This window comes from Sapajus apella, unplaced genomic scaffold, assembly GCF_009761245.1.
Source record: "Sapajus apella isolate SASKATOON/1434 unplaced genomic scaffold, GSC_monkey_1.0 scaffold62, whole genome shotgun sequence".
In the NCBI taxonomy this organism is placed as follows: domain Eukaryota; kingdom Metazoa; phylum Chordata; class Mammalia; order Primates; family Cebidae; genus Sapajus; species Sapajus apella.
Genome location: NW_022437002.1, coordinates 5,125,040 through 5,138,641, shown reverse-complemented (window position 1 = coordinate 5,138,641; position 13,602 = coordinate 5,125,040). Strand labels below are relative to the sequence as shown.

The 13,602-nt window shown below is 43.6% G+C and overlaps 1 protein-coding gene across 2 annotated transcripts in view; it reads right to left on the bottom strand.

Annotated features, from left to right (window-relative positions):
* Window positions 1–302: 302 nt before the first annotated feature.
* AZIN2 (antizyme inhibitor 2) overlaps window positions 303–13,602 on the bottom strand; it is a 42,096-nt gene continuing 28,796 nt past the window's right edge. For both annotated transcript variants that reach the window (XM_032246817.1, XM_032246818.1), the window contains 2 exons: window positions 2,673–2,887; window positions 303–781 (listed from right to left, as the gene is read on the bottom strand). In XM_032246817.1, coding sequence (XP_032102708.1) covers window positions 643–781; window positions 2,673–2,887 — 354 coding nt within the window. In that variant the 3' untranslated portion in view covers window positions 303–642. The remainder of the gene's footprint in view (window positions 782–2,672; window positions 2,888–13,602) is intronic.

The following is a 13,602-nucleotide window of genomic DNA, read 5'->3' as shown; positions in this document are numbered from 1 at the left end:
TACTGTGGGCCAGGCCTTAGGCTGGGCATTGGGCTCACACAGAGGCCATTCACCAGTTATGAGCTACATAACTGCCCACCTGAGCCCCTGACAGCAGCCCCTTCCTTATGGCACCAGGCCTGAGGGCCCATGAGGAGGAGAGAGATGAGTCAGCTAGGGTGAGTGCCGGTGGGGGAGGCATGCACTACAGCCAGGAGGGCTCAGGATGGAGGCAGAGGGCATAGGCTTTTCAGCGCAGAGTGGGGAAATCTTGCCCTCGGCCTAGCCCAGGCTGCTTTGTGAATCAAACTGCCAGATTCCGCTGCAGTTTTTAAAAACCTAAGTATTTATTTATTTGCATTATATTTACAAAGGTGGGAAGGAGACCCCAAGGACACCCCCACACCTGGCTGACCAGGCCCCTTTCGCTGCAGAGGAGGCAGACACGGCTAGAAGGGACAGGATTTATGTTGCATACTTGAACTACAGCGAGTGTAAGACCGGTCCTATTTACAGAGCAGAAACATTACAGGTGGAGCGCAGGGGTGGCAGGGTGGGCACCAGAGTCCTGGCCAAGGGTACCCTTGCCTGCCATCTTCCCCACCTCTCCCAGAGGCATCTCTGAGGCCCCGCTGGGGTTCTCTGGGGAGGAACGAGGCCCGCTCACATGATGCTCGCAGGGGTGAAGACAGGGCCCACGCACAGGGTGTCTGTGATCTCCCAGCCGCAGGACAGAGGCTTGCACACACCCTCCACGTCATCGTCCTGTTCTGTAGCCATCAGCTGCCTTCGCAGCGCTTCCCTAGGGGTAAGAGAGGGGTGCTGCAAGTAGCCAGCATGGGGCTGCCAGCCCCCTGTACCTGGAGACACAGCCCCATTGGGGCATAGGGCTCTCACCTGAGCCCGAGCTCAGCTGAGGGCAGGGACAAGGGCAGGCTGCTGACCCCTCCCCAACTACTCCCTACTCCCATGTGGCCCCCACCCCTCAACAAAGGAAAGAAATCCACACATACTGAGCATTTACTGTGTGTCAGACATTATGCCAGGCACTTAATATTATCGATTTGTATCTTCCCAAAAACCCCATGAGGGAGGCATTACCATCCCCTTGCATTGATGATGTAATCAATCAGTTCCCCAGAGAGGGAAGTGACCTGCCTACAGTCACACCCCAGTAGGTGGTAGAACTAGGACTGAACCCAGCCCTCCAAAGCCCACATTCATCACACCCCCAACAAAATCGCCCATTCTCTCAAACAATCCCACAAACTGTTTCTCCTCCTTTATACTCATGTTGATAAATGGCTCCACCATCAGATTTGGAAACAGCTGGCAATCTTGTTCCCGCACCCGGTCAAGCCCTGCTGAGCCCAACTTCTGGCCACTCCCATGTGCCCAGTGGTCTCCATCCCCACGGGTAACACCATTTCAGTCTCCCTGATCTGTTCGTGCCCTTTGCAGATAGTTCTCAGCCAGGACCCAGGTTCCCCTTTCCAAAAAGCAACTCCCTGCTCTTGAGCTGCCAGCAGCTTCTCTCTGCTCTCAGGCCCTGCAAGATCCAGCCCTACCTGCCTCTCCTGCCATACTCCCAGCCACACCTGCCCACATACCTGGGCCATCCACAGTGGCCATCGTTTGGGCTCTTAACATATGTCCTCTCCCCAGCCTGGGCCCATGCTTGTCTCTCTGCCTGCATCATCAACCCTCACCTAATTCCTTCTTAACCTTCAGATCTCAGCTTTGGGTGACAATCCTGAGACAACACAGCAGAGGAACTGAATGCACCTGGGCAAACTGCTCCTGCTTTCTGTAGCCCTCTCCCTACCAGCAAAGAGGGGCCCTTCACCTCTGACTAGTTGTGTGACCTCAGAAGAATGCCTCTGTTTGTGATAATGCTGACCCCCACAGAGTTTTGTGGGGGTGAAATAGTCATATGACACCTAATGTAAGGCCTGATGTCAGGGTTCACTGGCTGTGACTCCCCCATCTTGCATACCTCTTGCCTCACTGGATCCCCCGCACTAGCCTGGTGGGGCAGGTAGGGCTACTGTTAAGCCTATTTTCTAGGTGGAAAGACCGAGCCTCAGCAAGCAGGCAGACCAAGTCTTTCCTGTGTCACACAGCAGCCACCCGACTGGTCAGCTCTGCCTGCATCTGCCCTTGTCCTCAATCTACACAGGAGCTAGTGTGGTCTTTCCAATGTGCAAAACAGACCGTGTTACGCCCCTGCTTCAAACTGGTTCATGCTTCCCACTGCTCTCAAAGTGCATCACTCAGCCTCCAAGCCCTTCCCATATCTAGCCCTGCCTCCCTCTCCAGTCACAGCCACCCTCCATAAGAGCCTTGAATGCACCACACTTGCTCTCTGTTCCTTTCTTCCGGGAAGCCCTACCACCCCCTCCTGTGGTTGACTCCCACTTCCTCAGGGAGGGCTCTGTGCTTCCACTGGGCACAGTGTTATTACGAGGGCCTGTCTGCTTCTCTGTGTCTCCCTCAGGGCTGTGAGCTCTCTAGGAAAGCCCAGCCTCACTCATGGCCACAGCCAGGTGCCAAGCATAGGCCTCATGAGGGGTCAGCAGCCAACGGCTACTTGTCAAATTGGATTACACAGAAGTGGAATCTCAAATCTCAGGTTTCCCTCATTTCTGCCCAGTTTTTCCCCGTACCCCCATTTTCCAGCAGGACCCTCTTACCAGGCCACCCGGGACATGGCATAGGTGATGTGGCAGACCTGGGTCCCCCCAAAGGGGGAACCCATGCCCATGGTGTAGGCGCCCATGTTGTCAAAGACCAGCCAGTCCCCTACATGTAGTTGCGGCAGCCACAGGCCCTCAGCCACGCAGTCACAGCCATCAACCGCCGGGCCCCACAGGCTGCTGCTGTACAGGGGCTGTTCCGTGGAGGGTTTCTGTAGGAGGAAAGGATGACCATGCCAGCTCTCCTGGGCATACAACCGCCTTGCCACTCCCTCCCTCAAAAGCCTTCTATGGCTCCCATAGCCACAAGGATAAAGTCTAGATGGCCCTCCTAGCTTAGTATTTAAGGCCCTTCTCACTTCTCTGTATTCATTGCCTCTTACACTCTGAAGTCACAAATGCCTGGTCTTAAATCCAGGTTTCAACAGTTGAGAGCTGTGTGACCTTCTCCATATCTCAGTTTGCTCATTTGTAAAATGGGGACAACAACAGTACCTACCTTGTAAAGTTACGGCAAGGATAAATGACTTAGTGTATGGAAAGCATGCAGAACAGCGGCCAACACATAGCGAGGGTGCATGGAAAGTCAGCACAATTGTAACTGTTACTGTTGTGATTGTTGTTGTTATCACCTCTGTGCTTTGGTCTTCACTGACCTCTTTCCAGACCTCAGCATGTCCACATGTCCACAGACCTTCCCCGACCCTCAAATCCAACCTGTCTTCTGAGCCCAGCCCTGGGGCACCCTCATCTATGAAGGCCTCCCAGATGTCCTCACTCCATGCCAGGCCCAGCGACAGGAGCCAGCACTGCACAGGTGGGTTAGACTCAGCCTCCCTCAGGCCCTCAGTCTCATGAGAAAGACGAGTCTCCAACAACAATCACAGGGGGACCTGGCAGAGGTCACAGAGGACCCCATGGAATAGACACAGTGACTCCCATTTCAGAAAAACTGAGGCTCTGAGAGGTTAAATGACTTGCCCAAAGACACAACTACCACTGACATACAATTTAAGATTTTTTCTTTTAAATGATTTCCAAATCCAGAAAAGAAATTTGCAACACAGATCTTTTGTGGACAACTAAGGTATCAATGCCATTTGTCACACAGTAGGCAGGGATCCTGCCAGGCAGGTCCTAGAGTCAACACTGAAAGGTGGACGATGCTGACTGTTCCTCTCAGGGGCCTCTTCTACCCTCACTGCCCTTGCAGATACTCCAGTGACTCCAGTTGCTCTGTCTCCCTAAGTAAACCCTACTTCCCTTCCCATACCTCCTACCTTCCCCCATGCTATTCCCTGAGACCCCACATCTGCAAACTCCTATTTTTCCTTTAGATCCCAGCTAAAGTGGCTTCGGGGAAGCTTTTCCTAAAGCTCCATGCTCCCCCAACCTTTGCTTTCATAGCATCTTCCATAACTCATAAATATTTGTGCAATATCTGCTCAGACCTGACTTTCCTGCAGACTGTAAATTCCATGAACCCAGGGATTGTGCAGGTCTTGAGATCCCCATCTCCTCCATGCCTAAGGCTGGCATCCATTAGGTGCTTATTCGAATAATATTTTTTAAATAAATATGAGTTAAAGAGTGAGGTATACATGAGTGATGAGAAAGAGAAAGAATGAGAAAGGGGAAAAAAAGGATATGGATAGAAGCCATCCAAAGGGCATAGACGGAAGCAACAGAGAAGACCAGCAGAGAAAAAAGGAAGGGCATTTCAATACCTTATTCGGGGCAGGAATAAATAAAATTGAGAAATAAAAATCACAGTTTCCACAAGCAGAAATAATGTTCATATATTTAACAAAAAGTTAATTAGTAAGCTATTGGTCCCCTTAATATTAAGAAAAATGTGTACGTTATTTAAGTCAAGAATGATAGCTATCCAATTTTCATGAATTCATTCATTCAACAAGTATTTATTGAGCATCTACTAATTGTCAGGCTGTGATCTAGGAGCTGGAGATGCAGCAGTAAACACACACACAAAATAAAATTCCTGTGGTCGTGAAGTTCCATTATAAGAAGGGGAGACAAAGGAATACTGTATATCCTTTTTCATATAACTGAACATTCTTATTTGTAAACTTTTTGTTAGTGAGTAAAATTAACCTCAATTGCTCTGAATTATTTCCATTAGCCCCATTCATTGAAAAACATTAAGCTGATGTTTAACGATGAGGGGAGGCAATGCTCTATAAATGAATCTACAAGGATCTTTGAGAAAATAAATTTTAAAGATCCTTCCACAGCAAAGAGAAAAGGCACCCTTGATTGTAAGAAGTTAGCATTCCCTCACTTGTAACTAGTGTTATAAATTTTTTTTAAAAGGTGAAAAAAAGATTTTTAAACTTTACATGAAATAATGCAAAGCTATGCTTTTACTATTTATTTATCTATTTATTTTGAGACAGAGTCTCACTTTGTCATCCAGGCTGGAATGCAGTGGCGCGATCTTAGCTCACTGCAATCTCTGCCTCCTGGGTTCAAGTGATTCTCCTGCCTCAGCCTCCCGAGTAGCTAGGATTACAGGTGCCCACCACCCCACCCAGCTAATTTTTGTATTTTTAGTAGATACAGCATTTTGTCATGTTGGCCAGGCTGGTCTCAAACTCCCGGCCTCAAGTGATCTGCCGGCCTTGGCCTCCCAAAGTGCTGGGATTACAGGCATGAGCCACTGTGCCTGGCCCACTTTTACTATTTAAAGCCATTATTATATTTTTATTGTTATTATTATTTTTTTTAGATAGAGGCTCACTCTGTCACCCAGGCTGGAGTGCAGTGGCACTATCTCACCTCACTGCAACCTCTGCCTCCTGGGTTCAAGTGATTCTCCTGTCTCCACCTCCTGAGTAGTTAGGACTACAGGTGCCCACCACCATGCCTGGCTAATTTTTGTATTTTTAGTAGAGACAGGGTTTCCCCGTGTTGGCCAGGCTGGTCTCGAGCTCCTGACTTCAGGGGATCCACCCACCTCGGCCTCCCAAAGTGCTGGGATTACAGGCATGAGTCACCACGCCCAGCCTATCATTTTTTTTTAAGGAATCTGTGAAATAAATATTCCAAAAGCTGTGACAACAAGCTTGCAAATCTCAGCTCTCTTTCCAAGTCTGAAATGGACAAGCATCTGCAAAAATCTAAGATGCCCAGTCTGCCAGCCCCTCTGTGAGACAGGGAAGGGGGTTTCTCATTTACAAAGCATACCACCACCACTTCATACCTTATCTGGGAGGCAGGTGGCATGATTGCATTCTCCTTTTACAGATGAGAAAACTCAGAGGGGGAAGGTAGCCTGCCCCAGGTTCTAGGGGGAGTTAGTAACAGAACTCTGGGCAGTCCCAGACAAGGAGCCTTCTGGCTGCCTTCCTCAAAGGCACATATGTCTGACAGAGCCACAAAAGAAACAAGGTCAAACATTGAAAAAGGTACATGGCCTTGATGGAATCCCAAAATAATTCTTCAACTTTTAAAGAATAACTCAATAGGCCAGGCATGGTGGCTCACACCTGTAATCCCAGCACTTTGGGAGGACAAGGCGGGTGGATCACCTGAGGTCAGGAGTTCAAGCCCAGCCTGGCCAACATGGTGAAACCCTGTCTCTACTAAAAATACAAAAAAAAAGAAAAAAAAAAATAGGCATGGTGCCAAGTGCCTATAATCTCAGCTGAGACAGATGAATCATTTGAACCTGTCTCAACCTCCTGAGTAGTTAGGACTACAAAGTGGAAGTTGCAGTGAACTGAGATCACACCACTGCACTCCAGCCTGGGCAACAGAGCAGGACTCCATATCAAAAAAAAAAAAAAAAAAAGTAAAAAAAAAATACCCCCTAGACTACATCAAGTGTACAAAAATATTTTAAAAGACAAAAATGAGATAAACAAGGGCAACACATAAAAAGAGGAAAAAAAATTACTATGGCCAAAATCTCATTCATGAATATATAGGCAAAAACCTGACATGAAATCTTAGTTAACCAAGTTCAGTCATCTTCAGTAGTCAAATAATTTATCTCTAAAATGAAGGGTACAGACAACAGGAGAGAAGTCAATCACTGGCTTCATCATAACATGGAAAATATAGATCTACAGGTCAAGTTTGATTTTCCCAATTCATGTCAACATACCATTCAGTAGCCTGTAGCATCTATTCTTTATTAAAACTATAGACAAAACAAAACCCCACAATAAAGAGAGACTATTTTAAATAAGGATCCAACTCTGACTTCATTGAGATACACTAAAGTTCAGCCTGGCCATTTTCCAAATAGAGAAACTAGAGAAATAAGGCTCAGAGAGTTTAAGTGTGGTATGTAATCTCTACAAGTTCACAATACGCTGCATAGAATTCACTGTATGGAATACACCATAATTTATGTATCTTCTACCCTGCCAACAAACATTAAGGTCGTTTCCAGTGTTTTATATTATAAAAATATATCCATCCTGATACATCTCCTCAAACATGCATGCCAAGAGTTTCTTTACAATATAGGCCTAGGAACTTGCTGTAATGTAGGGCATACGTATGTTTAAATTCATCTGAATAATGCCTACTTGTTTCCCAAAGTAGAGATACATCAACTCCTACCTAGCAGTACCTAAGAGACCCAACTATGCCATGTCCTCACCAACAGTTGGCATTATCATGCTTTTAATGTTTTTCTAATCTAGTTGGTATGAAATGGTATCTCATTTTCACTTTATTTGCATTTCCTTGATTACCAGTGAGCATCTTTTCATTTTTCTTTTCGTGAATTGCCTGGTAAAGTCTCTTGCCTGTATTTCTATTGGGTTGCTTTTTTCCTTATTTTCTTGAGATTCTTGTTTGTCTCTATTTATTACTTAAGAATTCTTCATATATTTTGCCTACTAATCTCTTATCAATTATACATGTGTTTCAATATTCCTCCCAGTTTGCCTTAGCTGGTTTATTTTTTATGCTGGTATCAAATCTAAACTATTTTAATTACCCTCTGTGTTAGAAGTTATATTATCTTATTTCTGTTCTTATAGTGGTTACTCTAGACATTTATATTTTAACATCTCAACATGGCATTCAATAGCTATAGCATCTATTCTTGATCAAATCTACAGAAAAAAATCTAAAAAAAATCCCACAATGAAGACAGACCATTTCAATAAGGAATCAACTCTAACTTCATGGAGATACACTGGAAGGGCATCACTTCAAAACAAGAAGCAACATTAGTAATTAAAGTTCAACCCCCTCATTTTCCAACTGGAGAAGCTAGAGAAATAAGACTCAGAGAGATTAAGTAACTTGCCTAAGGTTATCCAGCAAGTACATGGTCGCATTCATCTTAGCGGCCTTCACAGTTCAGCCCTGGCCTGCACCTTCCAGCAAGATTCTCCTCTACTCCGCGGCAGACTGCTTCTGTGCTGCGTGGGTTGTTGCAGTAGGTACCCTCTGACAAGTTTGCCACTGGTAACTTCATGTTTCTATGACACTGCAGCCTCTCCTCAAAGGTTTCGATATCAGCCTTGGAGGACGGAGCTCTCCTTCTCTGTGTTTCTAAGTTCCTCCCTTGTTCACTCTCCCTCCGGATCAGGGGTGGTAGCTGATTTTACCCCTTTTAGTAATTGTAATTAACCACCTTTAGAGTTAACTGTACTTTACGTTAAAATTTTCCTGTTCAAATTACTACTGTGGTATCTGTATCCTGATACAATCTCTTCCTGAAACTATGATTGGACATTACTCCTTCTCACTCTATGTACCACTTCCTTAGCCTTTCCTATTTTATATCTTTTTGTGTCTGTGCTACATTTGGATGCTTTCTTCAACTCTATCTTCCCATTCTCTCATTCTCTCTTAGGTTGTCTCTAATATGCTGCTTACCCTGGCCATGATTTCAATTTCTCTATTTTTCACTTCTAGAAGTTCTATTTAATCCTTTTTAAAATCTGCTACAACATATTTTTATATTCACTTATTCTTTGGTCATATTTTTCAATTTCTTATTTCTTCAAACATTGTAAAAAAATGTTAGCACCTGATAACTGCAATATATGAAGTAAATGTAGGTCTGATCTGCTACCTATTGCTTTTGTGGTTCTTCCTCATGTGACTTGTTTCTTTGTATGTTGTGATTTTTTTTTTTTTTTAAGACGGAGTGTCGCTCTGTTGCCCAGGCTGGAGTGCAGTATCCTGATCTCAGCTCACTGCAACATCTGCCTCCCAGGTTCAAGCAATTCTTCTGCCTCAGCCTCCTGTGTAGCTGGGATTATAGGTACCCACCATCATGCCCAACTAATTTTTGTATTTTTAGTAGAGACAGGGTTTCACCATGTTGGTCAGACTGATCTCGAATTCCTGCCTTCAGATGATCTGCCTGCCTCAGCCTCCCAAAGTGCTGGAATTACAGGGGTGAGCCACCACACCCAGCCATATGTTGTGATTTTTGACTGCTTTTTGACTGTGAGCTCAGGTACTTTGAAACCTTATCTGTGAGAATTCTTATCTTTGAAACCTTATCTGTGAGAAGACTAAATTGAAGATTCCTCCTCCAGAAAGAATTTGCTTGCTTCTGCCAGATGAAATTATTTTGAGACTTGAGGTTTTTCAGACCACAGTTAATTTGAATTTGGGCCTCAAGCCCAAGAGAAGCTGACTTGTGGCTGCAAAATCTCAATTTTTTGCTTTCTTCCAGTCACTACCAACATCAAAACAGGGAAGTTTTCTTGCTGTCCTTCTCTGTAGGATGGGCATTTTTCTCCAGTTGACCCTTAAACTGAGGATGTACTTCTTTTGGGTTCTCTGCTTTACTTAAGGGTATCCTATTGGATTCTCCATCTTGACACAGATATCAAAACTGAAGGTCAGTGCTACTGTGATTCAGCATACACTCCAAAAGAAAAATCAAGTTTCAGAATTAGGTTGTCATTTAACACATATTTGGATAATCACTGTTTTGTATGCTTGGGACACACCAATGAATAAAATACACAAAGGTCCTTGTCCTCATGGGGTTTACAGTCTGGCAGGGAGAAGGCAAACAACAAGTAAATTATGTAGTATGTTAGAAGGTAATAAGCACTACTGAAAGAAACAAAAAAACACAACACCAAAGGCACAATCCATTCTGCTCGGCCGGACATGGTAGCTCACGCCTGTAATCCCAGTACTTTGGGTGGCCGAGGCAAGCGGATCACCTGAGGTCAGGAGTTCAAGACCAGCCTGACCAGCATAGAGAAACCCCTTCTCTACTAAAAATACAAAATTAGCTGGGCGTGGTGACACATGCCTGTAATCCCAGCTAGTCAGGAGGCTGAGGCAGGAAAATCGATTGAACCGGGGAGGCAGAGGTTGCAGTGAGCTGAGATGGCGCCATTGTACTCCAGCAACAAGAGCAAAACTTTAAAAAAAAAAAAAAAAAAAAATTCTGCCCTGCAAAAGACAATGTCACTGGGTGCAGTGGCTCACACCTGTAATCCCAGCACTCTGGGAAGTCAAGGCAGGTGGATCACTTGAGGCCAGGAGTTCGAGACCAGCCTGGCCAACATGGTGAAACCCCGTCTGTACTAAAAATACAAAAATTAGCCAGGCTTGGTAGTGCACACCTATAATCCCAGCCACTCAGGAGGCTGAGGCAGGAGAATCACTTGAGCCTGGGAGGCAAAGGTTGCAGTGAGCCGAGATCTCACCACTGCACTCCAGCTTGGGTGACAGAGCCAGACTGCATTTAAAAAAAAAAAGAAAGAAAGAAATGGTGTTAAGAGAACAAGAAGACAAGCCACAGACTGGGAGAAAATACTTTCAAAAGATACATCTGATAAAGGACTGCTATCCAAAATATATGAAGAACTTTTAAAACTCAAAAATGAGTTTGCTAGTATTTTGTTGAGGATCTTTGCATCTATGTGAACATGGCCTGTAATTTTCTTTTCTTATGGTGTATTTGGCTTTGGTGTCAAGGCAATTGTGGCCTTGTAAAATGAGTTTGGAAGTGTTCCCTCTGCTTCAGTTTTATGGAAGAGTTTGAGAAGGATTAGTATAAATTCTTTTTTACATTTTTGGTAGAATTCACCAGTAAAGCCATCAGGTCTTGGGCTTTTCTTTGTTGGGAGGTTTTTGATTACTGATTTAATCTCCTAACTCACTATTGTTCTATTCAGATTTTCTGTTTCTTCATGATTCAGTCTTTGTAGGTAATATGTGTCTAAGGATTTATCCATTTTGCCTAGGTTATCCAATTCGTTGGTGTATAATTATTGATGCTAGTAGTGGTCTCTTATGATCCTTTGTATTTCTGTGGTATCTTATAATGTCTCCTCTTTCATTTGTAATTTTATTAGTCTAGGTACACACTTGGTAAGTGCTATTGCAATACATTCCAGACAGATTCACACTTTTGAAAGCATAAAAAACTAGAATTAAATGGAATGGCAAGTAAGAAAGCCCCATCTTGGCAATAAAAGGAAGATCTCTCCGCATCGACTGGGGTAACTGTCCTGAATTTTGCCCTCCAAGATTCTCATAAAACTCCCATGATACTTGCCTCCTCTCGATTCCTCCCTATACGCAATTGTACCTTGCATTTGTGAAGTGCTGATACACATTTGTTGAATTACATCTTTACACACTGATATGATTTGGCTTTGTGTCCCCACCCAAATCTCATCTTGAATTGTAATCCCCAAATATTGAGTGAGGGACGTGGTGGGAGGTGACTGGATCATGAAAGGGGGTTCCCCCATGCTGTTTTCATGATAGGGGGTTCTCATGAGAGCTCATAGTTTTAAAAGTGTTTGGAAGTTCCCCCTTCACACCTCTCTCCTGCAGCCATGTAAGATGTGCCTGCTTCCCCTTCTGCCATGATTGTAAGTTTCCTGAGGCCTCCCTAGCCATGTGAAACTGTCAATTAAACCTCTTTCGTTTATAAATTACCCACGTTCAGGTATTCCTTTATGGCAGTATGAGAACAAACCAATACACACACTAAATATATATCATTTTAGAGCACTCAATGAACATTTAAAATGTTCATATATTAAAAAGTCCATCTAACATACCACTATTTAAAGAAAAACATATGCCCATAATATATAAAATTTTTAAGTGAAAAACAAAGTGCACTTGACAGTTTTTTAAAAAGTAGAAATCAGAAACAAGATTGGTCTTTCAAATTGTTACAGCATTGTTAATCAGAGCTTTTGGGCTTAGTTCTCTCCCCCCACCCAGCTCTGATTATTTCTAATATTTTAGAAGTATATTAAGAAAAACACCTTTTAATCTCAAGCAGCTAAAATTGGTTAAATCATGGGGCATTAGTAAACAAAAAGTCTTGTTTATTTTTAGCAAGACTAGACAACCTTTTAAAAAAAATTATCAGGCCAGGCGTGGTGGCTCATGCCTGTAATCGCAAGGTGGGAGGATTGCTTAAATAAAAGATCATAACAAGGAGTTCAAGACCAGCCTGGGCAACATGACAAAACCCCATCCCTACAAAAAATACATAAATTAGCCAGGCATAGTGGCATGTGCCTATATTCCCAGCTACTCAGAAGCTGGAATGGGAAAGATGGCTTAACCCTTGGAGGTCAAGGCCACAGTGAGACATGATGGTGCCACTGCACTCTGGCCATGGTGACAGAGTGTGACTCTAATATAAAATAAAATAAAATTTTCATTAAACCCCAAAAAGTTGGACTCAAAGTACATTTTAACAAGAGTCATCCCTGAATGGTGGGATCAGAATAATTTTATTTTACTATTTGTGTTCACTTTTTTTTCTAACAAACATTCTATTTCTATAAGAGAAATATATATATATATAATAAAGATAATCTATATATAAAATAAAGATTCTATAACAGCAGAGCACAAAAGAAACAGATTTTCTATTAATTACAGCCCATTTAGTTAAAACACAATAGAGTATCAAAACTTCTATGAAATAACAAAGAATTACAAAACTAAAATAATAAACCAACAGATTGAAAAATATTTGCATCAAACATCATATTAAATACATGCTTACATGCATATGCAAGCTCACCTATATGTGCAAGAAAAAACTTCAAGACCTCCCAAATTAACTGAGCAGAGGATATAAAGAGGCACTGGCATCAAAAGAAATAAAACAACAAACAAAAACACAATGCCTTGTCCTTGTCAAAGATATAGATATGAAAGAAACAATGGCTGGGCGCAGTGGCTCATGCCTGAATCCCAGAACTTTGGGAGGCTGAGGCAGGCAGATCACCTGAGGTCAGGAGTTTGAGACCAGCCTGGCTAACATGGTGAAACCTGATCTCTACTAAAAATACAAAAATCATCGAGACATGGTGGCACACATCTGTAATCCCAACAACTTGGGAGGCTGAGGCAGGAGAATCACTTGAACCCAGGAGGCAGAGGTTGCAGGGAGCCAAGATCACACCACTGCACTCCAGCCTGGGAGATAGGGTGACACTCTGTCTCAAACTAAAATTTTAAAAAAGGAAACAGATATGCCATTTCAGATGAATTAGCCAACAAGAAAAAGGTCATAGCAGGCAATGCCTGTGAGCTTTTTGTGAAATGGACACAACTGGTAATATATTAGTCCAAGCTTTTGGAAATAAAATCTGGCAGTATGTATCAAGAGGGCTAAAAATGCTCCTATCTTTTTACTCAGTAATTCTATTCTAGGGACACATCATAAGAAAATGGTTTTTAGGATGGGTATGGTGGCTCACGCCTATAATCCCAACAGTTTGGGAGGCCAAAGCAGGAGGATCATTTGAGGCCAGGAGTTTAAGACCAGCCTGGGTAATATAATGAAACTCCATCTCTTAAAAAAATTAGCCAGGTACAGTGGCATGTGCCATTAGTCCCAGCTATTCAGGAGGCTGTGGTAGGAGGATCACCTGGACCCAGGAGTTGGAGACTACAGTGAGCAATGGTCACACCACTCCAC